The following is a 17535-nucleotide window of genomic DNA, read 5'->3' as shown; positions in this document are numbered from 1 at the left end:
ATCCACCCTCGGGCTCTGCCACTCCACTTCTCCATACAGAGCTCCCTAAAGCAAAACATGTCCCTGGTGTGCTGGTCCAGCACTATGCTCAGAGCATCGTGGACACCATGGATAATTTGTAGCAGTGGGTAGATGCCTCTTTGGGGAGCTCAGCTAGAGCAGACCACACAGCTTGCTGCGACAGACTGTTCTGCAGCATGCACCAGCTCCTGTTGGAGGGCTGTACAGAGACACGGCCTGGCCACGTGCAGATGGGACAGAAAAGGTCACGCTCACAGCTACTGCTAGCTGGTGATGTAACTGCAGGGATCTAGGCTTCCACAAAGGAGAAACAAGGCACTAAGGTCAGTCCTGGCCATTCCTACTCTGGACAGAGTGATGCAGGAGAGAGCTGGCAGCTCTGGGAGGCTGTCCCCTTGATGTATGCTACAAGGAGGCTGTCCCCTTGATGTATGCTACAAGGAGGCTGTCCCCTTGATGTATGCTACAAGGAGGCTGTCCCCTTGATGCCCAGAGCAGCAAACATGCTGCCACAGGTTACGGAGAGGTCAGGCAGCCAGGTGCTCTGGGTTATCTTGACATAACCACCTTATCTTATCCAGAAAGGAGAGATTATGACTAAGAGCCTCCCTACAGGAGGCTGCCAACAAGGATCCCTTCCTGCGGGAGATGCTGCCAACTTTCACCAACATCAGGCTAGTTCCTCCCTGCTGATGTCTGCCGTCCACCCAGGGCCGCTCCTGACATCTGAAAGACCAGCCAGGTCTGAAACTCGTATGGGTGGTGTTGGCTTAGAAACATTTCCCAGGCATCACAATTTCCCTCTTCCATTTTCAGCTCTGCAACTCCCTTGAGCCAGGTTTGACAGCTTCCCAGCCCCTCCTGCCCCTTTGGGCTGCCACTGACCTTGTTCACCACCAGGAAGTTCTCCAGGGTCTTCCCATTGGAAAAGACCAGGTCCCCAGTGTCCTTCACAGCTTCAGGGAGGATCTCCTTTACCTCCTGAGCAATGACACCTATGTGGAAACAGCACAGTGGGTCAAGGCGGTCTGGGCAGGGGTCCTCCTGCCACAGCTCGTTCTCCGGCCCACGCGGTCATTGGCAGGAACCCTGTTCACTGGGGACGACCCAAGGGCTGTCCTCCCTTCACCCCAGCCTGTGCAGGGCCAGGCAGAGCTCGTTGGATGCCCCACAGCCCCATACAGGCTCAGCAACAGAAGAGCAGAGGCTGTTCAGACAAGGCTGGTTCCCAGATGACGTGGACAGGGGTATCTGCATCACCCCGCTGCAGTGTGTAGCTGTACCCCTGGAGAGAGGTGGGTACTTGGAGAAGCCTTATCACAAAAGCCCTATAAGCCAGCTGCAGGAAGTGCCATGTTCTCTCCTGCTCACTAAAGAGGGAATTTCATTAGATGCCTAAACTTCAGCTGGTGAGAAGGCCCCTCTTTGCTATCCCATGCCTGGGGGGCTGTCCCCGGGCAGGGCTGGGTACAGCTGCCAGGGAAGGCAGGGCAGTGCCGCTTCAGCACCACGAACAAAAGCCACTGTAGGTTGCAGAACACGACGTCCAGCACTGCAGACGCAAGCAGGTCACGGTGGTGTGACACCGGGTCCGTACCTGTCTCAGAGGTGTTGTCAATGCCCACTGTGGCCGCAAACTCGGGCTTGTAGTTGTAGTGTACTAGCCGCATACGGGAGATCCTCTTCAGCTGCTCTGTGGTGTCCACCTGGGACAAAACAGACACGTGCAACTCCTAAGCGGGGTGTCGCTTCTTAAGTTCCCACGACACTGACTCCAAGCAGCAAAACCCACTATGGCTCATGGTAATACCTTTGTGAGACAGCCCTTCGTGAGACAGCCCTGAACCCTGCTCAGACCAGGCACTGGGATGAACAGCATTTGCACTGGGGTTAATCTCCAGTTCTTGTCACTGGACAAGTTCCTTGGGTAGTGAAGCCAGGCAGAGGCTGAGTCCCATTGCACAGCCATGCACAGGACTGAGGCAGTTCTCATAAATATGAGACATGATTGTACCCAGCTTTTCTGGACAGGGACATCCAGCTGAGAGGACTTCAGAGCAGAGCTGAGCCTCTCACCCAGGCTCTGGCAAGCCCCAGCGTGCTGTCTGATATACTGACCTGTTTCCAGGTTTGTAATTTCTGCGTTTGCTAGTTCTGGCTAACAGTGGAAGAGTCAATATTCCCTAAGACACGTTGGACAGGCTATGTTTGGGACAGACAGGGACAGACAGACTACCAAGGCGCTTCCCATCTGGTCAATAGGAGCTCAGGTTGCCCGTAAGGACTATGTCAAAATCAGCAGCCGAAACAGGTTCACAAGGACACTCACACTTTCTGTGGTACCTCTTCAGACCCCTGATCACCACAAACCTACCCTGGTTTGCTTGGCTCTTACCTCCTGGATGTCCTCCTTCACTCGGACATCTGAAGGGTGCATCAGCGAACCCATGACCTTCACGTTGCCATGGACCACGAGGGCTTCATCGGGGCGGTCCGTGTTGATGCCAACCCGACCGTGGTGAAAAACAGTATCAGGGAGCTGTGCCCGCTGCCAGAGCACATCGCTGTCACTCTCAAACTGGCCAGGGTTGGAGGCCTGCGGAGAGACGGGGTAGTGGGGACTGAAAAGCAGCAGTAGCAAGACCCGGGGGAGAAATGCTGCAGTGCTGCTGGGCAGAGGCACTCTGAGATGTAGACAGAGTGAGGATGTCAGGAGAGCCCCAGCGACCCATCCCTCTGTGCGTGTTGCAGAGGGACTGTACAGCAGGAGAAGCCAGGGGCAACAGATGGACGTCAGAGAGCCCCACGCTGCTGCAGTGGCCCAGACGGTGCCAGGCACCCTCCTGCAGCAGCGTGCCGTCCCCTTTAGCGTGAGTGGGAAACAGCCGCGAAACCAAGCTTGGTGTAAGCAGAAGCACAGCAGCGTCCTTGCTCCACGGAAGGGAAACGGGGATGGGGAAGATCTCAGCTAAAACTGGAGCACGTTCACCCAGGTACCCTGAGAAGCGGGAGGGGGCTTTTGGGATGAACAGTCCAGGTCACGAGATCCTGGCACGGATGCCCTCTCCAGCCTGCAGCACACTGAATTACAGCCCTAGGAAGACCTTCAGGCTGAGCTGTGGCAGCCCCAGCCTCGCAGGAGGGACAGCAGGGAGTTGGGCAGAGCCAGCAAAGGACAAGCAAGGCCACGGAGGTGCGAGACAGAGCTTTGCGGCAGCACAAAGCAAGGCGGCAGGGGCAGGGATCCACTGCCAGCCCTGGGAACAGATCCCAGCCTGCCCTTACAGCAGAGGCAGCCTTGGCATTCATCTGCTGGCCCTGTCTAAGCCTCTCTCCGCAGGATCTAAGGCTATGCCTGCTCCGCTCCTCTCCCTAAAGGAATATCCTTGCCTTCTTGAGCTGTCTGTTCTCTCAGCTTTCAGAGCTGTTCCAACAACCCCAACCAGAACCACATAGGACAGCAGGAGGAGACTGTAAGCGACATGGGTGTTGCTCCAGGTCCCAAATCCCAGGGTTCTGGCCTGCTGCTGTTGTTCTGTGACCCATTCGCAGGTTGAGATGGGGCAGTCCAGGCTGCCTGCAACTCCCTGCAGTTCTGCTCTGGGCACCCTGGAGGCTGCATAATTCATTGTGGACTTACTTGTCTGCAGATTCTGAGGTCCCTCTGTTTGTGTTTTACGCCCTGCCTTCACGCCTTGGAGCTGAGTGTTCTGAAGAGCCCCAGGAGAGCCTGGGGACGGTGCTTATCTCTTCCTGCTCCTCTGCATTTGAGCACTGCTGCCTTAGCACATGCAAAGGTGCTGCCCTGGGAAGATGCCCAGTCTTCCTGCACCTGGAGACCTTGTCCCTGCTGCAGAGTCCCAACAACACTGTTCTCTCACTCCCAACAGCTCTACCCTGGGTACCGGTCCAACCTTGGGAGAATGGGATGCCTTCCCCATCCTGCAACAGGTCCTTGCATGCCCTGAGCAGCTCTGACTGAGTAGGCGTGGAAAGGCTGGAGCCAGAACCCAGGTGAGGACAGGTATAGCTACAAGCAAGGCAGTGACAGTTTGGAGAAGGTAGGCAAGGGTTGGGTGGAGAAAGCACTGAAAAGCCAGAGGAAAGTAGGAGGATTGCCCAGGACATCCAGCAAAGGGCTGTGGGGCACCCATCGAGGCTGAGGGAGGAGAGAGGGACTTACTCTGACGATGATGCGCTCAGAGATGTGGGCTGCCAGAGTGTAGTTCTGGTTCTGCGCGTGTGCCTGCAAGGCTACCACGAGCATGAAATACCTGCCAAGAGGGGACAGAGGTCAGGGTGCCATCCTGCACTGGGAACTGCTTCCCCTCTGGAGGACGAGGCACCAAGCTGTCATGGTGGGCTTGGCACAGCCCCTCTCCTTCTGCACCGTCCCCAGCCCCTCACAGGGTGGGGGGAGACCCTTCTTGTGGCCACAGCAGACACCTCCTTTCCTCCACACGGACAAAGATGGCCAATTCAGGACATGTCCCCCTCCCTCCAGCCACACTCCCCAACCCAGGGGACTGGCACATCCGTCTTGAGTGCCCAGAACAGCTTGGAGAAGGCATCTCTGCTCCTCACCTCTGGTCCGGGTTGGGTTTGCCTTTCTTCCGCATGTTGTTGGCTGTGGTCTCGCTGAAGTGCAGCCGTCCCACGGTGACCTTGGTGACCTGCTCTGGAGGCAGGTTGACCCTGGGGAAGGGAAAACAGAGGAGCGAGTGAGGACACCACTGGAGGGGAGGTTCTTTGGGGATCAGCCGTCTCCTGGCCTGCTCCACGAAGGCAGGTCTATGAGCTGGGCACAGAGCAGAGTGGGGAATGTTCTACATTGGGAAAACTTTGCTGTGGGAAACACAGGAGAAAAGTGGAGAGCGTGAGACCCACAGTACTATCCCGCAGCCTCCGACCCAGCCCCTTTCCTCACCCTCTTCTGCCCTTGCTTATTCCCCAGTCGCTCTTCCCCAACGTGAACATAGCCCGGGCAATACTCACGTGACGGGGTTGAAGGGCCGTTTGCTGCGGTCAGACTGCGACTGCTCTATATTGATCGACTGGTTCAAGGCCTCTAGCTGAAGAGGAAGATTTGGGCATGTGACAAAGAGTGGACAGACAAAACCTTCCCCTTCCCACCTCCTTCTCTCCAGCACAGGCCAGCTGTCTGCCCAGCCCTCCTAGGACTCAGGACAACTGACTTGCAACACCCAACCTGAGTGCGGTCATCGCCCGAGCATGGGTGCCTCCCTTGGCAAGGGGAGGGTGAAAGGATGTTCCCAAAGTGCCTATATACCTCTGGAGTCAAAAGCGAGTGAGAGGCAGCCCTGAAGACACCCAGGCAGGGACTGAGTCCATCTTAGGACTCATATTTCAAGATGTGCCTTGTTCTGGCCTTCAGCACTCTCCTACGCACTCCCCTACAACTTCGCACACGAAGACGTGGTGTTGCCGTCTACCAAACACCCCTTCTCCCTGCTGGATTCACTGCTGGCCCTTAGCTCCCGCTTGCCTTCACTCCGTGCAGCTTCAGGTAGAAGCACTCTAGGGGTTTCAGGCCCTCGGGGGTCTTCACATACTTGGGATCTCCAAGCATGCCGATGTAGACTGTGACCTGGAAGTGATTCTTCTTCTGGCACACAAAGGCGTCGTCACCCACGGAGAAGTTGAACCCCTTGTCAGCATCGACGCGGTACGTGAGCATCGGGCTGTGGGAAAGGCAGCAGGCGTTAGACCAGAGCCCCGGGCACACCGCGAGAGGCTTACGCTTGTCGGGGGGAAGCACATGGGAGGGGAAGGAGGGTTGTTTTGAGGCAAAAGAGACAGCCTCTGATGCTGCCCCTCCTGCCTCACGCTGACGCTGCTCTCGGGCGCTCGCAGGGCTGATGAACACTGCCTGACATGAACCCGACACCTTGCCTAAGCCCACGCAGCAACCCATCCTGCTGTACACAGATGAGGGTTCAGAGAAGGTCCCTACCTCCCTTGAAGCTGCAAGCTTTGCTTTAGGTGGGTCTTCAGCTGGAAAGACATATGGTTCCTGTGACTAGGATTTGACGAGGATGCTGGGGCAACCCCCCGTCTACACGCTACGCTATAGTACTAATACTAGAAACATAGTATAATATGAGCCACAGCGGGCTAGCATCTCCTTTCTGAGTGCTGCTCCTAAAAAGTGCAGCTGCTAAGCCCTGGCTCAACACACACTGGAGATACCACGCTCCACAACCTGCCCAAAGCCTGGAGCAGACCCCTGAATGCTGCTTGCTGGGAGAAGCAGTTCAGGCTAACCTGGGGGGGGGGTCCCACACCTCCGCTCGCTTCACCCATCGCATTCCTGACGTCGCCTGCCCTGGCCCTGCTACCAGGCGGGACTGCCTGTGTGCCGGATTCCTGCCGAAATCACAACCACCTGCTCCGGCTGTTCCGAAAAGCCTCCAGCTCCCAGCGGGCATGTCCAGAGGAGGAGGAGGAGGAGGAGGGGGCCCCGGCTGCCCGATGAACACACACCAGCTGGGGAGGTTTAATCTACATCTCCGTAATGGGCTGGTTACCATGGGAACGAGGGAAATATGTGGCCTTTGCAGCAAGTCCCCTTTCTCTCACCATCCAAAAACCCAGACCTGGGCTGGTGGGCCCCCCGGGCGCTGCCCGCCCTACGCAGAGGGGAAGGAGATGTCTCTCATCCCGCCTCCCCATCAAGCAGTTCTAGCAGAACACCCAAATCCCATTGTTTTTAATTAAAGAACTACCGATGAGGTAAAGGGCAGCTCAGCCTAGCCTTTGACATCTTCAGGCTTAAAAATTGCGGAGCCTGCTTCCACAAAAGCAAACCGCTTCTGACTTCCACCTCCAGTTCTTAACACAGACAGACGGATACTGCCTGGAGCAATGGGAGGGGAGGTGGACAGACTGACAGCAACAGATGAGGCAGACCTCAGCAGACTCTGGGAAGCAAGAGCTTATGGAAAGGTCACTTTTGCTCCCCTGCTGTCCCTTCCTTTCTTCTGGGAGGAAAGCCATTCTCCCCCCCCATGCACTTGAGGGGTTAATGTGGATGAAACCTCTGGGTGTTTCCAGGCAGCCATGAATAACGTCAGGATGGCCGTGAGCAAGTACTACTCATTTCTTGCGCCCAAGGGACCCGGGGCTGCCATGCCGTGCCCTGAACACAAACCAGACGGTGGGAGCAGAGCACTACCTTAGCCCAGAAGCACGAGAGGAATTCCCCTGCGCTCTCACCCTCCCAGCCTCAGCCCCCAATTCTCTGTCTGGCTCTTCTTGATGGGGAGCTGTGGTTTGGGCTGGCCCGAGCACCCTCCGCACTCACCCCCCGGGAGCTGGACCCCTTCCCGACTGCTTTCACCGAGACCCGTCTCTGCCTGCTGAGCTGCCTCCGTCTGCCCAGACCCCTGAGCATTCACCACTTGTTTTCACTTTGTTCACTGGTTTTTAACAGAGAAAACAGAGGAGAGGGAGGGACTGACTGAACTTCCAAACCACGGGTGCTTCCCAAACGTGCTCTGGTTAATGTCACTCAAACCAATGGCTGCTAAACACATGTGTTGAGAGAGGGCAGACAGTCGGGCTCCCCTTCCTCTGTCTTCTAGAAACACCCGGTCCCTGCAGAGTCCCCTTCTCAGAGGCTCCTTTTCCCTGAGTTTGCCTTGACGGCTGTGGCTGCTGCATCCCCCAAAGCAGGATACCTGCACTGGGGTACTGTGGAGGCAAGAAGCTGCTCTCCAGGTATCAGAGAGGCCAGGGATCTCCCCAGCCCTCTGCCTTCAGCCCATCGCTGCTGGTGTAGCCAAGGAGCCGCTCTCAGATCACCCCCGCTGCAGGACAGGTTGCCCCCCAGATCTCCTATTCCAGTGCTTTTTTACTCTCACATTGTAAATCCCACCTGGAAGCAGCAAACCCGCTCCCCCGCTGCCATGTGGTGCAAAGACATCGCTGCCTGCGGCACTGTAAGGACTCCGGTGACACTCCTAAAAAAACATCCTCCCCTTCATCTTAACCCACAGGGACTTTAGGGTCACCACCTAAAGCTCCGGACCCGATCCTCAGGCAGCGTGCCCCTCTGGAGATGTGTTCTCTGGATGGGCGGCTGCCGTGAACGGGGCGGTAGGAGAAGGAAGGGCAGGTGACCCTGAGGCTGAAGCGGTTCCTGGGATTAGGGATGACACCAGCCCCTGACAAGTCAACGTCCCGCAGGCACCAAAGCCATGCTGGCTTTTCCCAGGGAGAGTGGAGGGGTCAGAGGGCAAAGTGTCAGGAGTAAAAGGTCTGGGGTCAAACGGATTATTTTAGCCAAAATGCCCCCACTGACAAAAGCAGATTAAGGCAGGACTCAGAAGGCCAGGATCAGAGGAGAGGAGGTTTCTCCCAATCTCGGTGGGTTAGAGGTTACAAACTCCCCACATCCGCACTTAGAGGAGCGGGGAGCACCCTCGCCCTCTACATTAAAGTGCAAAGCAAAGGGAAAGGCACTGCAAGGAGGAAAGTGTCTCTGATGAAAAGGGAACTGTATTGGGATCTGTGCCTGAAGGCAGGACCGTCAGAGGGATGCTCACTTGCCTCAGTTGTTTCCTCTCTGGAAGAAAAATCTCCCCCGTTTCTCTTCTCCTTCCTTCCAGGTTCCCCAATATCCCAACCACTCCTAAGACACAATGTCTGGAGACCCCCTAATTCATGGACCACTCACTAATTCCATGCAGTCCCTGCTTTTTTTCTCTTCCAGGATACAAACACCTGGATGGAGGAACGCACGGTTGAGCAGCATGACGCTGCCGTCTCACCCGGTCCCCACTAGACTGACACAGCCCCGCTGGCACGTCCACGGCTCAGCACCGTACGTGGTCCCTTCAGCTGCCTGGCACACACTCGCAGCACGAGAGAGCGAGCCCTCAGTGATCCATCACCACGGAATTAGCCAAGCTGGCCCACGCACCACGTCGCCTAACGCAAAACACATCCAGCAGGACCGGAGCACGTCACACTGGTCTCCGTCCCCTGCGTGAGATCCAGGACCTGCAGCAAGGCCAGGTTTGGTGCTGTTTATAAGGACACTTCTTCCAACCAAGGAGAGCAAGCTTGAAAGCTCCCCCCGCAGACCTGAGCTTCGGGGGAGAGCACACGGAGAGCACCAATTTGCTTGATGGGAAAAGAACGGCACCAGCCCAGTTCCCAGGGTCGGAGCAGAGAGATTCTGGCCTCAGCACGGAAATGTTTCTGGTGAGCGCTGCAGTACCCTTCGCCAGCTGCCTTACCTCAAACTGTAAACAAATGGGGAGAGGGAGGAGGGAGCCTGCTGGCATTTATCAGAGCACGCTGTCAGGGAGATGAATTACTCCTGCTCCCAGGAGTAAATTAGCGAACTGCCTGGTTCCAGGCCTCTTTGGCACCGCTGCTGGAAACCAGCTAACCCTTTTGAAGGTTCAGTGAGTCTGAAACCACAAAACCAGTGCAAAAGGCCAAGAAGAAATATATTATCAATAAAACTAATCCAGAGACTTTGGTCTCCTTCAACCAACGCAGATTCCTCAGCCCACATAAGCAAAGTCTGAGACACAAGCCCAGCAAGCCAAGACGCAGATTTCCAGGCACCTCCACTCGAATCCATGCAGCAACCTTTCCTTCCTTTCCTCCATTTCCTTAATCCAGCCTACTTCTAGGAAGTCTGTGTCAAAATTAAATCTGTGTAGTTCATGTGAGCCCAGCTCTCCTTTGCTCTTCTCCTGGCAGAGGGCTGCTCCTTCTCCACGCCTGCCTGGGGATGGGGAATCTGTTGCCATTCACACAACAAAATTCACTGTACAGGTCTCTTAGAAGGTGGAAAAAGCTACTTAGGAACGACAGAATTAGTTCAGATCCCCACTATGCTGTCCTCATGTCATCAAGCCCTGGCAATGGCTGAGAAGGAGCCTGGCTCCAAGACAGAGCCCAGAACAGCAGAAAAAGAGAAATGGTGAAGGGCCCCTACTCTGTAGCATTCTGCCAGGAAAATTACTGAACGGAGATGAAATTTTCCACATATCCACAGACACAAGAACAAATATGATCTGATGTGACAGCTACACTCACTGCATAAGAAGAGAGAGCTGTTAAACAGGCTTGAACAGTGCTGATACAAGCTGGAACAAACTCTCACAGGGCTATTGATCATCACAAACCATAGCAGAAAACTCTTTCACGAACAAAAAACTTTCAGCGATGGTTACTAGTGGACTCGATGATCTTAAGGGTCTTTTCCAACCTAAATGATTCTATACTAAGGGACCTAATTTTGTGTGTGCAAGAGGAGGAGAACATGGAATATCATTTCATTGTATTTTTTGCCCTGTGAAATTATACTTAGCATGGAATGTTACACATAAATCCACAGGCACAAGCATAAACTATTCTGTATAGGTTCAAAAATATATTAAATAAACTGCGACAAAGCAATTATTCCACCAGCCCAACAGAAAGTGTCATGCCTAGATGCAGAAGCAGAGCTGGATCTCTCCTGTGCGGCAGTGGTTACCACTGGCCTGGCTTTCTCTGAGGCAGAACAGGAGAAAGCACTACAAAACTGAAAAATTCCCCTCTGTGGAGGCTGCGAGCACTTGTCCTTCTTAGTGGAAATGCTACAGACTGGATGCAGGTTCTTCTCCCTTGCACACAGCCGGGTGGACCTGCAGGGATGGCTTTTGAGAAGTCAATCTTCTGCACACTCCAGGGCACAGAGCTGCTCTTTGTGTGCACCAGTTGCTATTAAAACACCAACAAGCTCTTGAGTACCGTGCTGGGGTAAGAACCTGAACAGCTTCCTATGGTCTCCCTCCTTAACCTACCTTCCTGGTCTCTTTTCTTAAGAACAAGAGTAGGGAAAATCAGATGATTCAGATGATTTAAATTCCTGGGGCTGTGAATAGGTTGCGGGCACCTGGATTGCAGGGGAAAAAATATGTTCCCTCTAGGGGCAGGAAACTCTAACAGCACATACAAACCAGAGAACAGCTTCCAGCAGAAAACAGACCAGGAAGAGCTGGCCTTGCTTTATGATCTCAGAGGAAACTAAACTGTGGAAATACTCATGGATCTCGAAGAGACACAGATGCCTGCTCATTTGCTGAGTATATCCAAAAGGCAGAAAGGAAGAAGACCCCTACCTGCTAAAACGTGAATTAGTCAACCTAGAAAATGCCATTTTAGAAGAAGGAAGGGAAGATCGATCTTCTGGTGTTTCTCATAGATCTGTTCTAGTGCAGTGCTGTACCGGGAGAACTAAGCGATCTTCCATTTAGAAAGAGATGTAGGTTCAGCTTGCACAGGCTCTCCTAGAGCTACCTGGCCTTGAACCCACCGCAAAGAAGGAAGAGTCCACTGAGGTAGTGTGTAACTAAAAATGAATCGATCAACCCTTGACCTTAACCCTTAATTCTGGTCAAATCCAGCGCCACAACAAACTGCACGTGGGTTCCTAAAATCTACATGAAGTCAGTTAAAAGGAATTTATTCATTACACAACAGGATGATGACCTAAATGCCACAGAAGTAGGTTTGCTCTGGCTTTCGCCCTAAATCCTAAAAGCAGGTATTAGGCAAGTGATCCCAAGCACAGATCCAAAGAACATGGCAGAGCAGGGCTGGGTTCGCAGAAGTTAAAAGCTGTGGTTTGCAGCACCCCAGCAACCTCTCTGTCCCCAGCAGAAAATATGGTGTAGTTTGCTTCTGCCAGTCTGCCTGTATGATACCAGGGTGCACGGCAAATCTCTGGAACAGGGACTGTAACACCTGCAAACAGTCCGTGACAAGCTGAACGACTTGTGACGTGTTTCAGATGGGAAACCATTTACCCAACGCAGGTAAACAGTGAGATGGAAGGAAAAGGGGACTCATTATGTCAGAGAAAAGCGAGGCCGTGCGAAAGGTCTGCTCCTACAATGCACAGAGCTCATTGGAGCCTGCTCACTACACAAGGTGCGTTTGTGCTTCTGCCACATAGTGAAAGCCCTGCGGAGATTGATGTTGGGAGAGAGGCCGCTCCGGAGACTGACAGGCTGTGACCAAGCATTGCCCAAGTTAGAGAAGAGGGTTTCGCTTCTCCTGGTGCCTCCACTTCTCAAGAAGCCTTTTGACAAGGGGCAAAGATACTGAGGCTCACAGCTGGAGGCAGTACTGGCACAAAAACAGAGTCTGGGAGAAACAAGAACAGCAGCCAAAGCCGAAGGTGGTTTTGTCAGGTAGGAAAACAGCAGCATCGCGACTGCCCAGTGACTCCCAGACCCTGGTTGAAAACCAAGCGATAGAGGTGACGTGTCCAGACAGTGCTCAGAGCGGGTGGGAGCTGAATGCAAACACCACCGGCCTGTGTGGGAAAGCAGGAACTGGGGACTGTGGCGTGTCCGTGCTCAGCGAGAGATGGTCAGCTTCCCCTGTCCCCCAGTCTACAGAAAAGCAAACTGATGGTGCAGAGCAGGAGTAGAGCTGCAGGACTGGACTCTGGAGCTGCTCACAAGTTCCCAGAAGTAGTTGATATTCCACCTGAAGGTGGGAGAAGCTTCCTTTATGGAAACAGTTCAGTAAAACAGAAGTAACCATCTCCTCTAATCACCCCACTCCTGCTGCAGCTGGGGAAACAGCCACAAACACAGTCTTTGCAAATGACAGAATGTCACCAAAGCAGTAACCAACTCCAACAGCCACTCTTCTGCAGGGGAACAACCCATAGCATGCCCCTGTCACCACCAGGTCTGCATTAAAGACGGTACAAGGACTAGGGCTGGCTGGGCAGGAGATCTGCGTGCAGAAGGGCCGGGGCTTGCAGCAGCAGCTTCCCTGCACGTCACAGATCCTAGTCTGCCTCCACGACTGGCCTCACCTGGGGTCCTTGGCTCCCATCCTCAGCACCATCCAGGCAAAGTGTGAAAAGAACCTGGGGTTATTCGTTATCGCAGACAACAGAGCACCCCTTACTCCGTGTCCCCCGAGAGGACCCTTACCAGCCACTGGCTGTGCAGAAAGAGGAGGAGGGGAAACAGCGGGGTTCGTTTGCTTGGCGAGCAGTTCCTGGAACCCAGCCTGCTGCTTGCCAGCTCTCGGTCACCTCCAAGGAATGCAGGGAGGATCCAGAGTGGTTTCCTCTTGAGCACTCCTCTTTCCCTAGGCAGCTTGTCCACGCGCTGCCTCCACCCTCCTCTGCCCCGGCCTCTTCTTCCAGCTCCCAGCCCCGCGCAGCCCCCCCAGCCCACCTTCCCACCCGCCTCGGTCACCCTAGCTTTCCTCTCCACTCGCTCCCCTTGCCTCTCTGCCAGCTCGCTGCCCCTCCTGGCTTCCCAGCTTTCCTTGACCCCTTCCCTCTTCCATTCTTTCTCTCCTCCTTTCCTCTTCTGCCCATCAACCGCTCCCACTCCTCCTCCCCAGGCTCCTTTCTGTGCTGCTCTCAAGCTGTGCTGAAGTGGCTCTAGATTACCTCCAGTCATCCATGCTATGCATTGCCTGGGAAATCCTAACACTTATTTTAAAATCCAGGACCTTGGTAAGCCTGGGCAGGAGGAAGGGCCGCTGCAGGTCCAAACCATGCTCAGGGCAAGGCTGTATTTGCCAATACAACCCTCCACGGCAGACCAAGGTCTGAGTGGCTGCTGAATTGCCACCAAAGCTGCTGAACTGCCTTCTGCTGGCTCCTACAGAGCCAGCCCCATTTCTTAATCCTCCATCAGCCCTGAAGAAGCACGGAGAAGTAACTTTCCCAATGGCAAAGGTACAGCAGAGAGAGTATCTCCCCCACAGCCCAGCAAGCAAGCAGAGATCAGCAGACGATAGGAGAGGACAAGGGGGTGCTCAGGACGATCCTTGTCCTGTCTTGTGAGTACAATGCCCCCAACCCCAGTCTCTTGCCACCGAAACACGAAAGGTGAATCTGGCTTTCTCCAAAGGTGGATGAATTACTCACAGTTCTTTGTAGTTGGCATCATACAGAGTTGCCCACTTGTTCTGTTGATGTGGCTGCCACTTTATAGACTGGTAGTTGGGATCCAAGTAGGAGCCATTCAAGCTGTCGTTATCTTGAATCAGGCCTGCAGTCAGGGGAAAACACCTATTTCAATCACTCCGACAGAGCGTCCAGCTGGGTAAGAGCACAAGGAAGCGAGCGGCATTGCCTTTGCGGCCAGCCTGAAGCTTGCCTCCTGCCTGCCAGGGCACCGCCAACGACACGAGATCTGGGCCAGGACAAACTCACCACCCTGCTCTCCTCCCGAGGACCCAGCCGGGGTGAGCCCCCCTCGTTGGCACCCTGTGGTGCCCACGTGCCCTCCTCCAAAGTACCCTGGCCCAGCGGGGTGCCCAGGCTGGCAGCAGGGGTTTGCATGCCGGGGGTATTAAGGGGAGGGGGGACGGGGAAGGGGCAAAAACCACATACCTGGTGAGAGCGCTCCCGGCTGGTGCCAGGGAGGCGTTTGGACTCTGTCAGGGTTGAGTGGCACGGACCCCATACCTGGCTCCTGCTTTATCAGCCCGTTGAGCATCTGTGCATTGAGGGTGTTGGGGGGCGACTCGGAGTGTTTCCTCTTCTTGGCAGGGTGCACCGGGAGGCTGCAGAGACCCACGGGAAAGCAAAGGCTGAGCAGGAAAGCAAGAGGTGGGGAGGTAACAGCCCCACAGCCCGTGACCACGAAAAAACTGGGATCTCGCATAAAAACCAACACCTTCACGGAGGGAGCCACCGGCTCGTTCAGCACCATCACCGCCTTCTCCCACCGGGCTCTGCCCACCCACCCTGTCCCTGCCGAGCTCTGTGCTGTCCCTGCGCTGAGCCATGTCTTTGCTTTCCTTTTGTCCGTCCCCACCACCCAACTCCGAGACACGCACCGCAAACCCCTGCCCCGCGCTTTGGGTCATCTCCACCTCGACGCTTCCCCAGCTCGCTCCCAGAGACCCAGGGCAGGCTCCTTAACTCGCAGCTAAACCCTGTAATTTTTGCTCACGCGTTCCGCAAGCCTCCAGCTCCCGTTCCCTCACCCCCCTGCTTCCCCAAATCGCACAAATAACGCTGAAAAGCCCCGGTGCCTTGAGGCCTTACTCTGCTCCGTGTTGCTGGAGTAGCTGGTGCAGCATCTGCGACTGCTGGGCATGGTGGAGGTCGGCGGGCGCCATGCCCTGCCCGATGCCGTACGGCGGCATCAGGGGCTCAGCCTTCATGTACATGTCCCGCTGCAGGCTGGGGTAGTGAGGGTTGTGCTGCTGCTGGTGCGGGTGAGGGGGGGGCGGCGGCGGGGGACCCTGAAGGTGGGGGGGTGGTGGTGGAGGTGGCGGAGGAGGGTGCTCCAGGCGAGAAGGGGGGGTCATGTGGCACATGTTTTCGGGGGTCATGGTCCGGAGGAGGTGAGGATCTTGAAAGAGAGGAAGAGTAATAGCTGTTAGACCAGCAGGTAGGGCCACGCGCTCTGTGTCCTAAGGGTCCAGCACAGACACAGCACTCTTCTCCCCTGGAAGAGAGGAGAACCATCCTGGAAGAGTGGAGAGCCATCCTAGTCCTGGTTATCTTCCCGAACCCATACCTCCCTGCCTCTTCTGCCTAGCCTCAGCACGGCTGTGTCCCCTCAGCCACCTCTTCTGCCTTGCAGTGGCCACCTTGCCCTGCACTGACTTCTCCTCCCAGGTTCCTTAATGGCCCCAGCATCCCACAGACACCTCCCGGGTTCCCCGGCATGAGAACCAGCGCAGCGCTTCCCTTCTCATGTCTGCAGCCTTGGCTGTCAACCACAGACCCGGTCTGTCCAAGTGGTATCACCAGAGCAAGGACACAGCAGGGTCCTGGCTGGCCAGCTGATAAAGGGATGCGCAACACTACGAAACCGGGTGTCTTGTACTGTACATCGTCTCAGAAGAGGTGAGACTGAAAGGGGTGAGCACAAAGGAAGCAGGCAAGGCCCAGCATCTTGAAGCTCAAAGAACCAAAACTCGAAGAGCAATGAGGTCCTCAGGCTGAGGGACAACAGGGAAGATTCCCACAAACATTCCTGATTATTTGGTAAACCTAGGTATCTTGCGTGGATGCTCTGCAGCGAAAGAATGTCTTTAGGAATTCCCAGACAGCTTTTGTGTTAGCTTTGTATTTCCCTTCAAACAGAAAATCCATCAACCACCACATTCCTGTAGCTCCAAGGAACGGCATGGACCAAGAAAGCACAGTTGGGGGAAAAGGTCCAACAGTCAGCAACAGGGTCTGAAGCCTGTGCCTGGAAATGCAGAGCTGGAGAGAAAGCACCTGAACTTTGCCTAATTTTACTGATTCGGGGCATGGCCCAAGGAAAGCGCCCAGCAATGTGCTCTTGTGGCAAAGATGAGCTACTTCATGATGCCAGAGCTCCTCGTAGCTGTGGGCCACGACACCCTGCCAAAAAACCAGACTCTCACTCACTGACAGAGCCTTGAGAAGCCAAGGGTGGGATTCATCCCACAGAGCACTGGTCATCTGAGGGCTCGGGGTCCCAGCTCGGTGCGTTGCCTGGTGTCCTCGATAGTCCCAGCAGAGAGATGTCCCAAGGATGCCCTCACCCAGCTTGGGCCAGAGGCACCGAAGAAGGCTTGTCACTGTGTTAGAGTACTACCCAACGTACTACCAAGGTACTACCAAGGACACTTGCTGGGCTCTTCTCCAACGAGAGCGGAGACAGGCATAGGAACAACTGGACAAAAGAAGAGACAACTGAATAACCTGAACAGCTCCAGCTCATCAGCACCACCAGTGAGGATTTCTGTGGAGGCACTTGCTTGATTTTTTTAAATTTAAACCAGAAGGAGACTTTGATCTCTAAATTTAAATAAACAAAAAGGGATATTCAAATGTAATCTTACCTTTTTCCTCCTCTATTTGGAATTGGATATTAAGGCCATGCCATGATTAGGGTCGTTTTGACTATATCAGCATCAAAAAAATGCTCGGTGTGTGGAGGGGCATGCAAATCCATCTCCCTTTCTGCAGCTGCTTTGGCCTCCAGCTAGCCATAAAGCTCAATGCACAGCAATGCCAGTGCTCAGCTGAGGGCTTTAACTAGAACCAAAACATTTTTGGAGGCTAAGAGCAAAAAGTAAAGTGTGTGCAGTAAAGCAACATGGTTGAATCTCACCCAATATCCCTTGAGAATGATTAGAAATTAGTGATTTGACCAAAGGAAATAATATGAATAATTTTACTGAAGAAAAACACACGTGTTCGTGAGAAAGTTGGTGTGCTGGCAAGACTTGAACAGGCTCAGTGCTCATCTCAGATGGAGCAGGTCATGATTTCCATTCTCTGAACTCAGGTGTTTGTATGACACTGCCTACAGTCTGAAGGACTGGTCACACTAGTGACCACACCAGTGAAGTTTTAACACCATTCTCATCAGAACTCAGCCATAATGACAGGATTAAGTGCCTACTCAGACTTTCTGAGAATAGTCAGCATTGGCATCATTTCAGCAGCTTATTTTTATGTTTTAAGGCACCCTAAAAAAGAGTGAGCTTGTGCCATGAGCAAGTGAAGAGCAA

General features: G+C 54.4%; 1 protein-coding gene across 2 annotated transcripts in view; it reads right to left on the bottom strand.

Moving 5' to 3' along the window:
- The window catches only part of MYRF (myelin regulatory factor), an 83871-nt gene that overhangs the window by 10047 nt on the left and 56289 nt on the right, over nucleotides 1–17535 (bottom strand). For both annotated transcript variants that reach the window (XM_075048380.1, XM_075048381.1), the window contains exons 6-15: nucleotides 15083–15392; nucleotides 14423–14595; nucleotides 13955–14078; nucleotides 5528–5723; nucleotides 5017–5093; nucleotides 4606–4716; nucleotides 4205–4295; nucleotides 2417–2617; nucleotides 1619–1727; nucleotides 907–1016 (exon numbers count right to left, since the gene is read on the bottom strand). In XM_075048380.1, coding sequence (XP_074904481.1) covers nucleotides 907–1016; nucleotides 1619–1727; nucleotides 2417–2617; nucleotides 4205–4295; nucleotides 4606–4716; nucleotides 5017–5093; nucleotides 5528–5723; nucleotides 13955–14078; nucleotides 14423–14595; nucleotides 15083–15392 — 1502 coding nt within the window. The remainder of the gene's footprint in view (nucleotides 1–906; nucleotides 1017–1618; nucleotides 1728–2416; nucleotides 2618–4204; nucleotides 4296–4605; nucleotides 4717–5016; nucleotides 5094–5527; nucleotides 5724–13954; nucleotides 14079–14422; nucleotides 14596–15082; nucleotides 15393–17535) is intronic.

This window comes from Buteo buteo, chromosome 16 (assembly GCF_964188355.1).
Source record: "Buteo buteo chromosome 16, bButBut1.hap1.1, whole genome shotgun sequence".
Classification (NCBI taxonomy): domain Eukaryota; kingdom Metazoa; phylum Chordata; class Aves; order Accipitriformes; family Accipitridae; genus Buteo; species Buteo buteo.
Note: the sequence above shows the minus strand (reverse complement) of the source record. Positions and strands in the feature narration are given on the sequence as shown.